At 63.0% G+C, this 18,031-nt stretch overlaps 3 protein-coding genes across 7 annotated transcripts in view; 1 reads left to right on the top strand and 2 right to left on the bottom strand.

Annotated features, from left to right (window-relative positions):
- Nucleotides 1–61: 61 nt before the first annotated feature.
- Nucleotides 62–6,686, bottom strand: LOC311443098 (VPS9 domain-containing protein 1-like; the record flags this gene model as incomplete). The annotated part of the gene is made up of 16 exons (XM_084532987.1): nt 62–1,139; nt 1,210–1,504; nt 2,206–2,310; nt 2,893–2,974; nt 3,063–3,259; nt 3,339–3,468; nt 3,554–4,017; nt 4,110–4,195; nt 4,364–4,451; nt 4,539–4,591; nt 4,854–4,916; nt 5,011–5,122; nt 5,286–5,448; nt 5,523–5,615; nt 5,715–5,784; nt 6,561–6,686. 16 exons carry the CDS (start codon nt 6,684–6,686, stop codon nt 204–206), a joined length of 3,063 nt encoding a protein of 1,020 aa, XP_084389113.1. The 3' UTR covers nt 62–203.
- A 172-nt stretch (nt 6,687–6,858) lies between these two features.
- On the top strand, nt 6,859–14,448 carry ZNF276 (zinc finger protein 276). Its single transcript, XM_084533034.1, has 11 exons — nt 6,859–7,090; nt 8,095–8,404; nt 8,509–8,561; nt 8,936–9,433; nt 10,336–10,414; nt 11,524–11,604; nt 12,049–12,159; nt 12,239–12,314; nt 12,788–12,905; nt 13,171–13,270; nt 13,667–14,448. Exons 1-11 carry the CDS (start codon nt 6,877–6,879, stop codon nt 13,950–13,952), a joined length of 1,926 nt encoding a protein of 641 aa, XP_084389160.1. The 5' UTR covers nt 6,859–6,876; the 3' UTR covers nt 13,953–14,448.
- FANCA (FA complementation group A) overlaps nt 14,374–18,031 on the bottom strand; it is a 34,656-nt gene continuing 30,998 nt past the window's right edge. For all 5 annotated transcript variants that reach the window (XM_084533029.1, XM_084533028.1, XM_084533030.1 and 2 more), the window contains 6 exons: nt 17,765–17,827; nt 16,571–16,676; nt 16,084–16,159; nt 15,561–15,717; nt 15,081–15,173; nt 14,374–14,639 (listed from right to left, as the gene is read on the bottom strand). In XM_084533029.1, the coding sequence (XP_084389155.1) occupies nt 14,535–14,639; nt 15,081–15,173; nt 15,561–15,717; nt 16,084–16,159; nt 16,571–16,676; nt 17,765–17,827 (600 nt within the window). In that variant the 3' untranslated portion in view covers nt 14,374–14,534. The remainder of the gene's footprint in view (nt 14,640–15,080; nt 15,174–15,560; nt 15,718–16,083; nt 16,160–16,570; nt 16,677–17,764; nt 17,828–18,031) is intronic.

Below are 18,031 nucleotides of genomic sequence, written 5' to 3'. Positions count from 1 at the left end.
TGGAGGGGGGTCCTTGGGCTGTTCCTCCCCGCTCCCTCCCTGGCAGACAAGACCAGCGCGCCGCGAGGCAGCCACGTTTTACTGGGACGCACGGAGCCATTTACAGCAGCAGCTGGAGCAGGGGCCCGCCGCGCCCGCCCTCCTCGTACCGCCCCGCTACGTCCAGGAGCTCGGCAACCAGCAGCACCCCTGGCGTTGCCCTGCTAGGGCCGGGCGCTGGAGCTGTCGGCCAGCAGCATGTCCACCTCTGTCCGCTGCAGCCAGAGGCGCTGCTGCCTCTCGCCGCGCAGCTCCTGGCCGCGGTGCTGGCTGCGGCAGGCCCGGCCGGCGGCGCAGGAGCCGGCGTGCAGCTGCTGGCAGGTGGTGCAGCAGTAGGAGGGCAGCGCGCCCTGCCGCAGGCACGAGTGCAGCTGGTAGCAGGGCAGCTCGGGCGCTTCCTGCGGGGCGCCCAGGGGCACGGCCTCGGCCTGGCTGCCGGGTGGGGGCTCCCCAGGGGGCAGCCAGGTTGGGGGGAGCATCTGGGGGCTGCCGCTGGTCCCCCTGAGCTCCTGCTCCAGGAAAAAGCAAGAGGAGGAGGAGGAGGAGGAGGAAGCGTCCGGCTTGGGGATGGTGGGGAGCAGCTCCCGCCCGAGCTCGCTGTGTTCACAGAGGTCCCAGCTCCTCCCGAGCACGTCCTGGGCCTCCTGCAGCCCCGCGGGGTCCCGCCACAGCCTGGAGCTTGGCGCTGGGGGGCTGAGCTCCTGCTCCCCACCGTCCCCGGGGTTCTCCGGCATCTCCCGGTACAGATCCATGTCGTCATCATCACAGGCGGCCACCGCCTCGCTGCCTCCTGGTGCGAGCTCCCGCAGCATCTCCACGCAGGCCTCCGCGTCGCGGGCGAGGCTGCGGGCCTCCAGCAGCTCCTCGGCACGCATCCGGCGGGGCCGCAGCCGCTGCAGCACCTCGGCCAGGATCTCGCACTCCAGCCGGCAGGCGAAGAAGCCGCAGGCGGCGGCGGCCAGCTCGGCGCCCGGGGGCCGGCGGCACACGGCCAGGCGGTGCTCGTCCCGCCGCGCGTAGCCCAGGCGGCCGAAACTCCGCAGGAGATCAGCTTCGGGCAGCGCCGCCCGCAGCGAGTGCACGTAGGCCCCCGAGAAGGTCTGCAAGGACAGCGGGGTGACACCGGGGGTCTCGGCTCCCCTCCCCGGGACCCCCAGCCCCCCTGCTTACCTGCACGGTGCCGAACTCCTTGCGCCAGGGGAAGAGGTAGAGGTTGAGGGCCGCCTGCTCCAGTGTTTCGAAGGCGGCCGCCAGGCCCCGCAGCGCCGGCTCCAGCTCGCGGCGGCCCCGCAGCCCCCGGGCCAGGAGGGCTCCGGCGTCGTCCTGCAGGGCCCGCAGCAGCCCCGGCTCTGCCCGCAGCCGCTGCCGCAGCCTCTCGGTGAACGAGGGGTCGGGGCAGGCGCCCGCACGGCCCCGCTCCAGGCTCCGCCGGTACTCCTGCCGCACCGCCGGGCCCGCGCACATCCTGCGGGCACCCCCGGGTCAGCGCCCCCGGTGCTCCCGGTCCCTCCCCGTGGCCCCCTACCGGCCCCGCTGCCCCCCGCTGCCCCCCGCTGCCCCGCCCCAACACCGCCCCCGTCCCCGTTCCGCGCCCCGTGGCCCCCTACCGGTCCCGGTGTCCCCGGTTCCCCGCTGCAGCACCACCCCGGATCCCTCCCGGTGGCCCCCTACCGGCCCCGGTTCCTCCCGGTGCCCCCCCGGTTCCCCGCCCCAGCACCGGCCCCGGTCCCCGCCGTTCCCCCCCCCGCACTCCCCGGTCCCCGCCCGGCGGCCCCGAGCCGGCCCCGGTTCCCTCCCCCCGCACCACCCCCGGTTCCCCCCCCCCGGTCCCGGTCCGGTCCCGCTCCCACCTGCCTGCCCAGCCCCGCGCCCCTTCCGCTTTCCCGCGCCACGCCCACCGTGACGTCACGCCAGGGGGGGGCGTGTCCCTCCCCGCAGCGCCCCCCCGCGGGCCGAGCCCCGCCACTTGCCGGGGGGGGTCCCGGGGGGTCCCTGGGGGTCCCGGGGGCGGCTCAGGGCAGGGTCTCCAGATAGGCCAGGGCGCTCCGCAGGGAGGTCAGGCAGTACCCCTCCTCGCCCAGCAGGCACCTGCGGCACGCGGCGTCACCACCGGGGGTCACAGCCCCCCCCGGGATCCCCCAAAACCCCCCCCCCAGAGCCCCCTACCCCTCGTGGATGAACTCCTCCAGCGCCGCGCACTCGGGGAGCAGCTGGGGCAGCCCGCTGCGCAGCGCCGCGAACGACACGAGGGGCAGCAGGTCGTCCGCACCGCTGCCGGCGACACGACACCTCAGGGGGGCTGCTGGCACCGGCACCCGGGGGCACTGGTGCCCGTAGCCACTGGCAACTATGGCCACTGGCACCCAAGGACAGCAGCACCCAAGGAGACCAGCACCCATGGACACTGGCACCCGTGGATTTTGCAACCCAAGGACACCAGCACCCATGGACACCAGCACCCGTGGCCACTGGCACCCATGGACACCGGCACCCAGGGTCACTGGCACCCGTGGCCACTGGTACTCAAGGACGCTGGCACCCATGGGCGCTGGCACCAATGGCCACCGGTACCCATGGCCACCAGTACCCAAGGACACCAGCACCTGGGGTCATCAGCACCCATAGCCACTGGTACCCATGGCCAATGACACCCAAGGACACCATACCCATGGTCACTGGCACCACTGGCCACTGGCACCCATGGCCACCAGCACCCATAGCCACTGGCACCCAAAGACACCAGCACCCATGGCCACCAGCACCCGCAGCAGCAACCAGCAGCCCTGCGGCACTGGGGAGCACCGACCCCGCTGCCCCCCGGGCCGGGCGCCCCCCTGGCAGCGCCGTACTCACATGGTGCCGGAGGCGGGGGCGCGGCTGTCGCGGGCGCTGCAGTACTCCTCGGCGCACTCGCAGATGCTGCGCAGGGCTCGCACTGCGGCACACAGCAGGGTGCTGAGGGGCGTCCCCGCTGCCCCCCCGTGCACCCCCACCCCCAGCACGCCCCCGGCGTGGCCCCGCACCGATGCAGTCCAGCTTCCTGCGGGGACACGTCTCCAGCGGGATGAGGCGCAGGTCCTCCACGGCGGCGCCATAGGCGGGGGACGAGCCGGGTGCGGCGGGGAAGAGCCGGGAGGGCAGCCCCAGCTCGGCGGGGCTGGCGTTGCGGTGCCGCTCCATGCTGCGGGCCAGGGCCGCCTCGCGGGGCCGGTGCACGCTCCTGTGGGCAGACAACGGGGGGCTGCTGGGGCTGGGGGGCCGGGACGGGAGCCCCCAACTGAGCCTCGAGGCTGCAGTACCTGTAGAGGGCCAGCAGCGGGGCCCAGAGCGGGGGGAAGAAGGCTTCCTCGATGCAGGCCAGGCACTGGTCCTTGCTGGCGGCGGTGTTCAGCCCCTCGAAGGCCAGCAGGGTCAGGGACAGCAGCCTGTCTGGGAAGGAGGGAGTTACGCAGCTCGCTGGGCTGGGCACAGCGAGACCCCGTCCCCCTCCCGCATGCCCCCGTCCCCCCCTCACCGATGGCGTTGTGGATGTCCCTCACCACACCCTTCAGCTGCTCCTGCAGCGACGCCGCCTGCCCGGGGCCGGCCGGGAGCTCCCCCAAGGGCCAGTCCTCGGGTGAGGCCAGGAACCGCTCCAGGTCCTCGAAGGAGCTCTCCCGGGGGGCTTGGGGGTCCCCCTCCGTCCCGGGGGCGTCGGGGCTGCCGTCGGCGAGGGGCGCGCTGGAGAGGCTGTGCCGCAGCTCGGCCGGGCCGTGCTCGGGCACCGAGAACATGCAGTGCAGGCTGCGCGAGGCTCGGAGCCGCCGGCCCCCCGGCTCTGCAGGCAGCAGCCCCCCCGCATCCAGGGAGAGGAAAGCGAGGCCGGAGGGGGCCGTGGGGGCGGCCTCGGGGCTGCTCTGGCTGACAGCCGGGTACAGCCGGGCGTACACTGCGCACTGCAGCTTGCGCAGGAGCTGGGCAATGGGGTGCTCGGGGAAGCTGGAAGCAGAGGGATGGGGTGAGGGGGGGGCACCGGCAGGCGGCTGCGCCCCCCCGGCTCCGAGCAGAGCCCCCTGCCAGGCCCGCAGTACCTGAGGAGGCAGGAGAAGAGCCCCGTCACCAGGGACAGGTCTGCCGGGCTCCTCTTCAGCCTGGCCTTCCACTGCCGCGGCCAGTCCTGAGGGAGAATCCGTGGTCCATCAGCAGGGACAGCGCCTCACCCTGCCCCACAGCACGTCCTCCTGCCCCATAGCACGTCCTCCTGCCCCACAGCACGTCCTCCTGCCCCACAGCACGTCCTCCTGCCCCATAGCACCTTTGGCAGCAGCCTCCGGCGCATACTCACGTGGTCCTGCTCGTACTCGAGGATGGCAGCGTAGAGCGCTCTCTGCTCCTGCTCCTCGGGGGTGAGGGCCACGCTGCTGGAGAACCTCCTGGGGGTGCCGTGGTCCCGGGTGAGGGGGCATGCAGCGAGGCCCCCGCACCCTCGCAGCCCTTTCCGTGACACCCGGTGCCCTCACCTGTTGGCCGCCTCCTGCAGCCGCAGGCGCCGCTCCTCCATTTTCCGCTGCAGCTGGGCCAGGGCAGAGTTAAGGCTCCAGAACTGAGGAAGCAGCAGCCACAAGCACGGGCTGGGTGCATGGGGTGGCACAGGGGGAGCCCCCTGAGACCCCCGTGCTGGCTGAGCGGTGCCACGGAGGCAGCTTGGACGGGCACAGGCTACACCTCTCCAGCCTCAGCCCCCCAAAACAGCCAGGAATGGGGCAAAACTCAGCCCCCAAAGCCTGTCACAGCCCCGGCCCCTGCTCTGAGCTCTCTCCCAGCGGCAAGGATACGGTCTCCTCCCGTGCCTTGGCAATCACCAGGTTCTCCATCATCTGCCGCTGCAGGGACAGCGTCTGCAAAGCGACGCTGCGTCGGTGACACCCCACAAAAGCCCTGGGTGAGGGTCCCACCGCCCCCAGCAGCCCCCAGCCCGAGCTCCCCCCTTACCAGCGAGGTTTTCTGCACGGCCTGGCTGGGGTTGAGCCGCGCCACCCGCGCCTCGTAGGCAGCCTTCAGCTTCTGGTTCTGCAGCGACGCCTCCTCCAGCGGCGTCAGCTCCCTGCGGGGATCCAGGGCTGTAGGGGCGTCGGGGTGACCCCGAACACGAACCAGGCACCGCAGCCAGCTCGGGGCTGCCCCATATGGGCCCCAGCAGCGGGGCTGGGCGAACGCTGACCCCACAGCCCCTGCTGCCAGCCCACCACGTCCCCATCCCCACGCACTTGCGGGCTGCCTGCGCCTCGGCGATCTGCAGCTTCTGGAAGATCTCCGGCGGCAGGAAGGGCGAGAGCTTGCCCCCTTCATCCGAGAAGACCCTGCGGTGCCTGGAGACGGGAGCGGGCCCCCCTGCGCGCTCCTGCGGGGCCGCTTTCGCCTTGGTTTTGCCTGGGGAGGGCAGGAGGGGCTCAGCCACCCCCGCCACCGCCCCGCTGCCCCCCCCCAGGACCACCAAGGCTCACCCAGCGCGGCCGCCAGGGACTTGACCCTCTCCAGGCACTGCTCCGCCAGCTTCAGCATCTTCGGCGTGTCGGGGCCGAGCCCCTCGCCCCCAGCTGCGCACAGTGGGGGTGGTTGTAGGGCCGCCCCCCCCCACCCCTCAGCATCCCCTTTATGGGGAGGGGGGGGCCCAGCAGGGGCTGGGGGTGGGCTACCTGTCAGCGCCTCGTCCTGCAGGGCCTGCGAGATGAGGGCGATGCTCTTCAGGTACTCCACGTAGGCCTCCTGCCACAAAAAACAACGGGGGGGGGGGGATTTTGATGCTAAAAAGCCCTTTTTTGGGGAGGGGGGGTCACACACATGGAGAGAGGGGTGGGATTTAGATGCTAAAAAGCCCTTTTTTGGGGAGGGGGGGTCACACACATGGAGAAGGGGGGGGGATTTTGATGCTAAAAACCCCTTTTTTTGGGGAGGGGGGGTCACACACATGGAGAAGGAGGGGGGATTTTGATGCTAAAAAGCCCTTTTTTGGGGAGGGGGGGTCACACACATGGAGAGGGGGGGCGGATTTTGATGCTAAAAAGCCCTTTTTTGGGGAGGGGGGGTCACACACATGGAGAGGGGGGTGGGATTTTGATGCTAAAAAGCCCTTTTTTGGGGAGGGGGGGGTCACACACATGGAGAGGGTGAATTTTGGTGCTAAAAAGCCCTTTTTTGGGGAGGGGGGGTCACACACATGGAGAGGGGGGGCGGATTTTGATGCTAAAAAGCCCTTTTTTGGGGAGGGGGGGTCACACACATGGAGAGGGGGGTGGGATTTTGATGCTAAAAAGCCCTTTTTTGGGGAGGGGGGGTCACACACATGGGGAAGGGGTGGGATTTTGATGCTAAAAAGCCCTTTTTTGGGGAAGGGGGGTCACACACATGGAGGAGGGGTGGGATTTTGATGCTAAAAAGCCCATTTTTGGGGACACACACACACACAAATGGGGGTCCGGATCCTCGCCAGCCCCCCGCCAGCCCCCCCTGAGCCCCCCCCCGTTGCGGTGCCCGCTGCTCACCGCCGGCCTCCCCCCGCTGTCCATCTCCAGAGCCCCGCTCGCCGCCCTCATCGCGGCCTGCAGGGCCCTGCCCGGCCCGGCCCCGGCCCCGGCCCCGCCACCGCCGCCGCCGCCCGCCGCGGCCATGGCGGCCGGAACGCCCGGTACCGGGCTGCGGGGAGGAGGGGGGGGGGGGGGAACCTAAACCGGGACGGACCCCGCCGGGACCTCCCCGCCGCTGGGGGGCGCTGTGGGCACCGGGGGGCCCGGCGGGGGGGTTGGGGGGGGGCCGGGCCGGGCGGGGCGCGCCGGGCCCGCGGCGGCGGCGGCGGCGGGGATGAAGCGCGATCGGCGCGGGCGGTTCCTGGCGGCCTCGGCCGAGCCCCGGAGGAGGCCCGGGACAACGGCGGCGGCGGCCCGGGGGGCTGCGGAGGGAGCGGCGAGGCCCGAACCGGCCGCGGGGTGGGCCCCGGTGGTGGCGGCCCCGGTGGTGGCGGCGGCGGCGGCGGCGGCCTCCGCTTGGGCACGGCCCGGGGGGGCGGCGGAGGAAGGTGAGGCCCTGAGGGGGGGGTGAGGCCCTGAGGGGGGGGGTGAGGCCTCGGGGTCCCGGTGCCGGTCCCGGGCGGGGGTTTGGGGGTCCCGTCCCGTGCCCCTCAAGGCCTCCGGGGGGGGAGGAGGCGGCACCGGGATGGAGCTGGGCCCCCCCCCCCCTCCCCCGGGGGTTGTGGCGGTGAGGACGGGGCCTGGAGGCGCCTTTTTGTGCCCCGGTGGGGGGGTCCCCGTGTGGGGCAGGGCCGGGGGGCCCGTGGGGATCTCCCCCCCCCAGTGTGGGGGGATTCTCGGGGGGCAGCAGGCTCAGCCCCCTGTGCCTGAGGCTGGCCTGGAGCTGAGGTTTTCAGCCCTCCGAAAGGTTTGTGAGGGCTCTGCAGCTCCGTGGGTGCTGCTGGGGTGGCCACTGAGAGCTCCTGGGGGCTGTGGGCAGGAGCTGCAGCCCCCCAGGTGTGGGGCAGGACCCCCACCACTTGCCGTGTGCTGTCCCCGTGGAAGGGGCTGGAGCCCGGCCGTGGCCCTGAGGGGGCTGTGATGAGGCAGAAGCCTTGGGGTGGCAGAGAGACGGCGTGTCCTGGAAGAGGGGGGAGAGCTGGGGCGGTTCAGGCTCGCTGAGGGCTGCGGCCGCTGTCTATAAATACTCTGGAGATAAACGCCGGGCAGGGAGGAGAGTGACTTTGCTGGAGGATGGCGCTGGCGGAAGCGTGGGTGCACGAGAGCCCTGCGAGCACCGCGGCCGGGAGGAGCTGGGTCTGCAGCAGCCTCCCCGGGGCGCAGGGCAGGGACATCGGGAGGTTTGGGGTGCAGCACAGCGGTGATGCTGCCAAGCTCCTGCTTTGTCAGGGGCTGCCCTGAGTCCTGGAGGAGGTTTCATCCTGCCTGGCCTTCCTGTGCTGAGGCCAGGACCTCGAAGGCAGCCTGCTGACTGGGACCGAGGGATGGGGAAAGTCTTCCTGCGTGCTCTTGGAGCAGGCACGAGCGGTTGTACCCGACCCTTCTCCCGCAGGAATTGGCAGAGCCCTGAGCACTGGATACTGTCGCCTCTGCCATGGGAAGTTCTCCTCCAGGAGCCTGCGCAACGCCTTTGGGAAGGTCCCGGTGATGGGGGAGAACTCGGAGAAGCAGCGCCGCGTGGATCAGGTCTTCTTCACGGACTTCCAGCGGCTGGTGGGGGTGGCGGTGCGCCAGGACCCCGCGCTCCCCCAGTTCGTCTGCAAGAAGTGCCATGCCCAGTTCTACAAATGCCGCAGCGTCCTCAGGACCTTCATCCAGAGGGTGAACGCGTCTCCCACGGGCCACGTCAAGTCGAAAGGAAAGTACGTTGTGTTTCTTTGCCCCCTGTAGCTACGGGGAGTAGTAAAGCACCGCGTGCCACCGCGGTCCCGCTGTAACGCTGCCGCTGCTGTTCTGGCTCTTGCAGGAGCAGCGCTGCCCCGGCCCAGCCTGGCGCGGAGGGAGGTGCCTCCTGTCTGGGTGAGTAGCAGCTCACGGAGCTGCCTCCCTTCTCTTTCTGCAGTTTTGGCGCAGGGGGGTGGTTTTCTGGGGTGTCTGGGGCAGGGCAATGCCCGTGTCCTTCAGCAGGGCTGTCCCTGCACGCCCCGGGTTGGGCGCTCACAGGTTGGGCACTCACACTGCCCCGTCCTCCCTCCACCACGAGCTCTCCCCTCGTGTCCCCAGAAGGATCCTCGCTGGCACCAGCATCCCAGCATCGTGCTGGAAAGTTTCTGACTTATGTGGGGAGCACAAGGAGCGGGTTTGGGGGCAGCACCAGCCTGAGCCAGCCGCTGTCAGTGGCTCAGGAGCGGGTCTGCAGCCACTGACCCTGCGCCTGCTGCTTCTCCCTGCAGTCGACCTGATCACCTCCAGCCCGCAGTGCCTGCACAGCCTGGTGACGTGGGCGCACGCGCACGCCGGGGGCTGCCAGTCGGTGCCGAGCCTGCAGAGCGTGCTGTCCTCCGAGTACTGCGGGATCATCCGCGCCGTCTGGGGCTGCGGGGACGGGCACGACTACGTCATGGACACGGATTCCGACTGCAGCACGGTGCTGGTCGACAACGCCTTGTCTGTCAAACGGGAGTGGAGCAAGGGCACGGCGCAGCGTCTGACTGACAACGGGGCAGGGGCAGACAATGCCGAGGCTGTTCCTGCTCCCAAACCCCAGCATGCTCCAGTAAGGACGACTCCTTGCCAGCAGCCCGCAAACAAAGGGACCACATCAGGGCCACCGAACGTGGAGAATGAGCCGCCGCAGAACAGGGATTCATCTCACCCACAACTGGACAGCACGGCCTCGGTACAGGAGAAAGCCCTGCCCCAGCCCGTGTCACCGCCGAGCAGCGCCACAGGTAAGGGATTTGCCTTCTGGTCTTCTCCCGGGCTTCTGGGGAAGGCTGAGGTCTGAAGAGCTGCCCCAGGGAGCGGTGTCGGGGCTGGGCTGCCCTCCTCAGGGACTGCTGCTCCTCAGGGGGACTTGGATCCCACTGGGAAGCGCAGGTTGCCTGGAGAATTGCCTCTGGTCGCAGACAGCAAACCTTGCAGAGGGAAGGGGGAGCGCAGGGCTTCGGCTGGCCGCGTTGTCCTGCAGCTTGAACCGTCCCTTGTTCCCCTCTGATCGAAGGGACAGACTTGGCTGTTCCTCAGCTGGCCCTGCCCTCACCCAGGGATGTGAGCAGTGCAGAGCAGTCACTGGTTCTGACCATCTGCCAGGTGTAGGTTTCTGATCAGTCCTAACCCTGCCACATGTTGGCAGTGGGGTGTGACCGCCCTAGCTGCGGCTGCAGGGCGATGCCGAGCAGCAGGAGCCCCTGTTGGCGCTCCCCTCTCCCCGAAAACTTGGGGCCTCAGGCTAATCCCGAGTTCCAGAAGTCGAGATGTGTTTATCTCTAACAGCCACGTGAGACGTCTGCTGCTGGGAAGGGAGAAGGCAGCTGTGACTCACTGGGGAATGAGGCTGCCGGGTACAGAGCGGTTGTCACTGGGGAAACCGAAAGATGCTCGTGGCAGCTGCAGGGTGAGGGCTCTCCCAGTCCCTGGGGCGCAGGCAGAATGCTGCTCCTGGAGCACGCGAGGCATGGAGTTTGGCTTAAATAATCATTAACTTGTCGTGGAGCACTTTTTTTTTTTTTTTTTCTTCCCTCCAGTATGAGCCACCATGAGTGAAGTCAGAGTGCCTTCCCGGCAGCTGTCTCTGCTGGCTTGTTCTCACTGCTTTTCCTAGTAACGCACCTTGTTCTCCTTCATTTCCTAGGACAGTTGAGTGGGAAGCAGGTTCTGTCTCCAACGTCGGATGAGCGGGTAAAAGACGAGTTCAGTGACCTTTCTGAGGGGTGAGAGAAGAGTGGGTTTAAAATAGCCTTAATGTCTTCTTTGCGAGTATGAAATGGGAGGCCTCGGAGAGCTCTTTCTCCACGAGAGACCCGGTCCCCAGAGGCCCTGGGGGCTGGCAGCCGAGGCGCAGAGCGGTTTCTCTGCGGTGGCAGCGCTCAGCTCCCTCCCTCGGCCGCAGCAGGGTGTTTGCCCATCAGTGTGTGTGTCCTGTTTGGTTGCCCCCAGCAGACCTGGCCGTGCTCTGCGCCAGCCCCTGCGCCCTGGGAAAGCAGCCGCGCGGTTCTGCGTGGGGCAGGAGGCTGCTGGTGGCTCCGTGTTGCTCCCACGCTGTTCCCCTCCGCGGCTCAGGGCAGCGGGGTGCGGGTGCACGGCCCTGAGCTCGCAGGCAGTAAGGTGGGACCCCGAGAAATTGTCCCCGGTGGGAGCGTTTGCACAGAAGTCTGAGTGGGAGCGGGACAGCGGCAGCCTGGCGGGTTTTCTGCTCAAAGGTTTGGCCGAGTTCTCCAAACCCTGGAGTGAAGTGAGGCTGGTGCACGGCTGGTGATTGAGTGTAGGTGCTGAACGGCCGAGTGCGAGCTTAGTGCAGCATGGCAGGTAAACGTGGCCCACTGAAAGCACCCCAAGAACTTACTGCCTGCGCCCTGGCTATGGAGTGAATTGCCTCTTGTATAGCATAGGGTTTAAAAAAACAACAACAAAAATTAAAAAAATGTGGCTGCTACATATGAGGAAGCACTGAATGACCTTAACTAACCTGTGCCAGACAATTACATCACATTCTTGCTCTATAAAATTACTTTTTCGAGTATAGGAACTGGTTACAACATCGGATCTTGTCAGTAACAGCCATTTTTTGTACTCCTGAGAGTGGTTCAGTTAATCTTACACAGATCTAACCCTAAAAGGAGCCGATTTTGCTATTTGCTGTGTTCACCGAGGCTTTATTTGCTTTGGGAGATTGCGGGGGAGGAAAACACGTGGAGCTTCGGTTCCTGCGCTGTTCTGTGGGGGAGATGAACGTGCTGGGAGCAGAGAACGCGTGTGGCTGCTGGTGCTGGTGCATCAACCGCGTCCTGTGTCGGTAAAGGGCATCTTCTCTCTCTCTCAGAGACTTCTTGAGTGATGATGAGAATGAGAAGAGAAACGTGCAATCTTCAGATGACTCCTTCGAGCCTTACCCCGAGAAGAAGTAAGGGGCTTTCCCCCTCCGGCAGCGCGCTGTGCTTGGCGGGGGGCTGTGGCTGAGCAGGGCTGGAGCCTGCCCCTGCTCTGCTGGCCACGGGGCAGGACCCAGCTGGGTGGATGAACTTTGTTTTCCTGCCTGGCCTCAGTTCTCCCACATCCCTGCCTTCCTGCCCCCGAGGGACCCGTTAACACCTGGAACGTGCGTTCCCCAGGCTGCCCATCAGGTTAAAGCACGGCCGTGTTGCTCTTCCCCAGGCCCTGCAGTAAATACAGCAGCTCGGCTCGTGTGTATTTATTTGATGGCACGTGTGCTCCTGTGTAGCCTGGGCTTTGCCAGGTCAGGCATCAGGCTAAGCCTTCAGGCCAAGTGTAACATGCTGGGACAGTTAAGTGGGAGGATTTAAATCAAGATCAGGTGTGAAACAGATGTCCTTCTTCCTTCCTGGAGGGTTTCTAGCAAGAAGAGTGACAGCAAAGAAGCAAAGAAGGCAGAAGAGCCCAAAGTAAGGAAGAAGCCAGGACCTAAGCCAGGCTGGAAAAAAAAAATCAAATGTGAAAGGTAATAAAAGAGCAGGGTGTGGCGGGGCGGCGGCGCTGGCTCCCAGCACGCTGGCTGACAGCAAGCCTCTGCTTTGCAGGGAGGAGCTGCCCACCATTTACAAGTGTCCTTACCAGGGCTGCACAGCTGTCTACAGAGGGGCCGACGGCATGAAGGTAGGTTCAGGGCTTGTTCCTATTCCAAACCTGCAGCTTTGGGTGTTACAGAGCAGTGTTCATACGAGGGGCAGGTCTGGGACTTGTGGTTCACTGTTGAGCTTTGCAGGAGGGTGAGTGCCTGGGTGAGTCACGGAAGGGAGCAATCTGTCCAGCGTCCCTGGCCTTTTTCTGTGCTTCCAAAAGGAAAAGGAGCTGCTGTAGCTCAGTGTGCTCCTCCTGTTCTGGAAGCCTGCCACTGGCTCGGCAGCAGCCCTTGGAACGAGCTGGGCTGTGTGCTGTTAAGTCCCCGCTGCCAGGGATGGATTTGGATGCAAGGCTGGTTTTTCACAGCAAAACAGTGACGGTGGGCAAGGCTGCCAGGATGGGGGTCTCGTTTCTTGAGGGGTTGTTTTTTTTTTCCTGTGGAGAAAAAATTCAGCCTTGATCTCTGCTTTAAGGCGAGCGGTTAGAACTCTGTCCTTCCTTCCCAGAAACACATCAAAGAGCATCACGAAGAAGTTCGGGAGAGGCCCTGTCCTCATCCGGGCTGCAACAAGGTGTTCATGATTGACCGGTACCTGCAGCGGCACGTGAAACTCATTCACACAGGTGGGTCTGCACGGTTCTGATCGCATGGGGACTGAGCAGTGCCAGCTGATTCATTGTGCAAGGCTGCTGGGCGCTGTAGCAAGGCTCTGTGGGGGCTGCAGAGCTGGCGTCCTGACACGTAAGCCTGTAACAAGCCATCGTGTGGGGGATTTGAGGCAGGGGGAGGAATTCAGCTTCCCCCAGTAACTGTGGGCAGCTGTGTGTGTGTGTTTAATGCGCTAAGAAATCAGCAGCACCAACCATTCTTTGCTTGTTTCCATTGCAGAGGTACGGAATTATATCTGTGATGAATGCGGGCAGACCTTTAAGCAACGCAAACACCTCTCGGTCCATCAGATGCGGCACTCAGGAGCCAAGCCCCTCCAGTAAGTGCACATCATCATTTATTCAGAGCTAAAAAAGAGACAGAAGGCATCAGGAAGCTCTGCTGAGCTCTTCCTGTCCTTAGCAGAGCATAATTCCATGCCCCCAGCCCTGCATGTGGCACTTCAAGTGTTCAGCCACTTGTGCAGTGTGTGCCTCAGCTCCAGTGCATCCATTTGTTGAACAGGTCTTAGTCCTTCTGTCCCTGCTCAGTAGGTGACTTTTCAGCTCCAGCTGTGAGGGTAAGGGCGTTGCTTGACCAGGGCAGCTTTAGGAGGTGCTATGAGCCAGCCGCTGGGGCTGTGGTGTTCATCTCATGCAGCCCCAGCACCACGTGGGGGCCTGTCCCTGTGCCAGACAGCTTGGGCTGGGTGCTGAGCCCCTGCCTTGCCTTGCAGGTGTGAAATCTGCGGGTTCCAGTGCCGGCAGCGCGCGTCGCTCAAGTACCACATGACCAAACACAAAGCCGAGACGGAGCTGGAGTTTGCCTGCGACCAGTGTGGGAAGCGCTTCGAGAAGGCCCATAACCTTAACGTCCACATGTCCATGGTGCACCCTCTGACCCAGACTCAGGACAAAACCAAGCCACTGGAGCCAGAGCCTATTCTCCTCCTAAATACTTCAGGGACTTCAGAGAGCCAGGCAGTAAAGCCAGAAGTGACTGCACAGCAGGAGCCCACCTGAGGGGGGACGGGGCAGCGTTCCCAGTCCAGCCCTGTAGAAACCGTACAGCAGAGTGGAGATTTTTAATTTACATTTTAGTCTCCAAAGAACTCAGTGGAATTAGCTTCAGCTTGCTCAGAAAAAGCTTGTTATCATGCTGTGATTCTCCATGCTCACGTCTGATTCAGCAGTGTTGTACTAAGAGTCTGTCTAATCCCAGGGGAGTGGATGTTTGGCAGCACCCCTTTGTTGTCCCCCTTCTCCCCACGCACACAGTTGTAGAAGCAGAGTTGGCCCACAACTGTTACCGACCTGCACAAGCTGCTGCCTGTACAGTATTGCCCGCAGGTGGCTGTAAGGGTACCTAGGGCAGTGGAGCAACTTTGAGCAGACGTTTTGTTTTGGTTAAAAAAAAAGAAAAGATTCCCAAAGTAAGTCTAAATTGAAATTTGTAACCTACTTTTTATTGTAACGAGAGCTTCATGGTTATGCTTGTAATAAATTATTTACAAAGTAATTGGAAAGAAACAGCACTGGTGAGAAAGAGAGGTAGCAGCGGGTCTGTCCCTTGTCCCCAGTCAGCGTGGTGGCACTGCCTGGCCCTCAGAACAGGACCAGCTCCTCGTCCAGGTCCAGGGCTGCAGCTGGCCTCGAGCGCCGCAGGATGGCTCCCAGCTCGGGGTCAAGTTGGTCACAGGCAGCTAGTAACTGGGGAGAGGGCAGGTGGCTGGTGTTAGGGCTGTTGTTGCTTCCTCAGAGCAAGTTACAGCAACCCCCGTGAGTTGTGCAGGCAGCTGCTGCTGGCCGCTGCAGCAAGCAGGGGCTGCAGGCAGCCAGCACCGTGCGTGTGGGAATTGCAACACCAGCCCCGTAACCGTGCCTGGCACTTTCTGTAAGACCAAGCATTAAGCAAGAGTGCGTGAGGGTAATGTTTAACGGAGCTGAGACCAAACCTGCAGCAGGGGAGCGGGACGGCAGCGGCTATAGCACTGCTCCAACAGCAGGTGTCTACTGCTCCAACGCGCGGTACAGCAGCACGCTGCCTGCTGCTGGGTGAGCAAGTTAAGTGTGGCAAGAAAGGGTACACAGAGCTGGTGCTGCCCAGACATGGAGCTCTCAGACTGGGAGGAGAGAAAACACTCAACGCACCGGTCCTAGGTTTCCAAAGCTTCTGGCAGGGCAGCGAGGAATCGCAGCACGCAGGAACCGACAGGCCTTGGAGATCACTTCCACGGGATCCCCCTGAGGAACAGACGAGGTGAGGCACAGCCACGGGTGGCGTCACTCAGCCCATGGGTGGTGTCACTCAGCGCTCAGTCCCTGCCTCCAGCAGGGGAACAGGGGCCAGCAGGCTGTACTTGTGGCCTAGCCACAAGCTGAGCAGATCATTTACTTGATGTCTCCATCCATCCTAAAGCCCCGTACAAGTGGGGCAGCCGAGGGTTCAGGTACCTGCAGCCTCTCAGCCCGGGCTGGGAAAAAGCTGCCTGCCTGCAAAGGCATCTCCATGTGAACCCACAGCTTTGTACAGGAGAGTGAGAACCAGAGGGATGCTGCAAGCAGCAGGGGGAAGGGAAAAGGGATAGGGTTCAGAGTTAGGAGAGGAAAAAAAGACTGAGCTTCACTCACGTGCTCCGCAGGGTCTTGGCCTTGTCCCACCTGGTCGGTCTGGGGCAGGTCCTTCCCTTCCACAAAGAGCTGAAGCAGCTGGAGGTAGAGGTCGAGCGCCACGTAGAGGAAGAGCTGCTCTCTAGCAAGCAGCTCGTGGTCAAAGCCAGGGGTGAGGCTGTGGGAAGTCACACACGTGTCCAGTCAGCGCCAATTCCACCTTAGTTTCTAACAGCAAGACACGAGGTAAATCCAGGCCGTGCTCCTGCTGCCCTCAGTTTTACAAGTGCCATTGCGTGCAGGGCCACCCCCTGCCAGGAGCAATAATGCAGCCAGGGACACTGAAGGACAAAGATGAAGGGAAACTTCTAGCAAAAGAGACAGGGGTTCTGAAACAGTCACCCTGCCATGATCCAGTGTTTTCTCCTGCACAGCTAACACGGGAGCTCAGCTCACCACCAGGCATGCTGCTGTGCACGGCAGCCACCAGCCACATCCTCCCTCACAAGCACCTTCCTTCTGCACCCAGCAGGACTTTCCTTACCTGTAGAACGCAAGAGGCAAGAGCCGGCTGTGGCAGGCCGAGGCTGCGCTGTGCAGGACAAAGTATTTTCTGGAGCCTGTAACAGCCAGAGAGAAGCACTGAGCATCTGCAGCGGTCCTCACGCTACCTCGTGTACTGCTACAGCAGCGCAGGGGCTGCACGGCTTCCTTCCAGCCCACGCTAAACCCTGACACCTGGGTGTGGTGACACAGAGAAGACAGCTAGAAGACAGCTGTTCCCTCTTAGTATTGTTTCATCTGGTGGAGAAAGCCTGAGTTTCAGCCAGCTCTACCCCTCAGCCAGGTCACCGTACTGTAGGGTAGAAGCAGGATGTTCTCAGCCTTTACTGAAGCAATTTTATTTTTCCCATGCAGCTCACAAAGGCCCAACAGTTCCTCCTTACAAAGCACATTCATTAATCAAAGAGAGCAGTACTGTCCAGCACTAAACCCCAACTTTCCATCCCTCGGAGGCAGGACTCGCTCACCTTTTTCTGCTGACTGGAAGAGAAGTGGCCAGGACGCGCCCCTCTCTTCCAGGCACTGCAAAATCTCCAGGGACCATTCCAGAGAGGTCTGAAAGTCCACGCCCTCCTGGGAGTCAGAAAGGACAGATCACCTTAGGTTTTGGTTGCATCAAAGCAGAAGTCCCAGTAAGGGATCACGCACATGACATGCTCTCTGAAAGGACCTTCAGGAATTTAGCCCAAGCCTTTCCCCTCGCCTGGGGGCCTGGGTTCCTCCCTGGGCCACCAGGCCCTTGTGCAATGCAGGCGCTTCATCACAACAGGGGCAGGGGAAGCAGTACGGGTGTGCTGGTGACAAGCTGGTTGCTCACTTCCTAGCTGTGCTCCGCAGAGTCCCTGCGAGTCCTGCACCTACCCCACCCTGTTGCCTGTGGCAGACTTTTCCCCTCTAACCTCTCCAGTGAGGGCAAGCCTTGGGAGGGTTTTTTTGCATTGCTCATTTTACTTGGAACAACCTCCCCTATCTGTTTGCTCAAGAGATTTCTTTCCTCAATGACTCTTCCTCCAGACTCCCCCCGTGAAAGACGATGAGATCAAATGATTATTTTTAGCTTGAATCTGCTCCCTGATCCAATCTGCTAGCTGACTACACCAATGGTTGCACTTCAAAGCTGAGAAGACAGCAAAGGGACAGAAACACATTCATAGGCAGGAGGGTGCTTAGGGCAGAGAGCTGCTGAAAGGACCTTGTTGTTTTTGCTCTCCCATTTCATAGCACTAAATCATTCGGAAACCCGTGTTCCTCCTTGTTAGGGACTCTTCGTTGTGAAATTCCGTGTGTGTTTCTGGCCTGAGGAAAAGCCTCTTACAAGAAACGTGCAATGCCACACAAATGCCAAGAGATAGATATGAGGTTCCAGCACTACCTGGAGGTGTAAAGTCTGAGCAGGAAACTGAGAATAAATAGTAAGTCATTCAGAAATAAAAGCTCCTGCAGTGACAGGGCAGATAACATCAGATAGAAGGAAATACACATTCAATCTGATATGAACAGAGAGGCTTTCAGCAGGCTCTGTCTGGGACGCTGCAGATCCCTTCCTTCTGGCAGAACAAGCTACCAGCCTTCCGAGTACTGGTACAAAGCACTTCTAGGCAGCAAACCAAGCCAATCAGATGCATTTAGTGTCATGAGAATTCCACGAGGGCTGAGTTTACCTTTGGTGCTATTTTTGCTGAGATAAGGTCCATGAGCGAGAAGAACAGCAGCGAAACAAGAAGCTGCAAGGGAAAGAGAGTACCTGTTAGCTGTGTCTGCGGCGATGACTCAGAACTCAACTTTCACATCAGGAAATAACATTTCACCGGGTACGTCCCCAGGATGGACCTGGATGAACTACAAGCACTGCTGCTCCTTCCAGGTGAAGGAAGTGCATTTGAGGAAGAGAGACCGGGGCCTGGCTTGCTTCATTGCTTCTGAGGGTA

Source organism: Aythya ferina (genome assembly GCF_964211825.1).
Source record: "Aythya ferina genome assembly, chromosome: 12".
Lineage (NCBI taxonomy): Eukaryota > Metazoa > Chordata > Aves > Anseriformes > Anatidae > Aythya > Aythya ferina.
This window is presented reverse-complemented; position numbering and strand designations above follow the sequence as displayed.

Coding starts and splice junctions, on each gene's coding strand:
- ZNF276 (XM_084533034.1), top strand. CDS start 6,877: ATGAAGCGCGATCGGCGCGGGCGGTTCCTGGCGGCCTCGGCCGAGCCC. Junction 9,434..10,335: donor ACCGCCGAGCAGCGCCACAG/GTAAGGGATTTG, acceptor TTCATTTCCTAG/GACAGTTGAGTGGGAAGCAG. Junction 12,906..13,170: donor CGTGAAACTCATTCACACAG/GTGGGTCTGCAC, acceptor TTTCCATTGCAG/AGGTACGGAATTATATCTGT.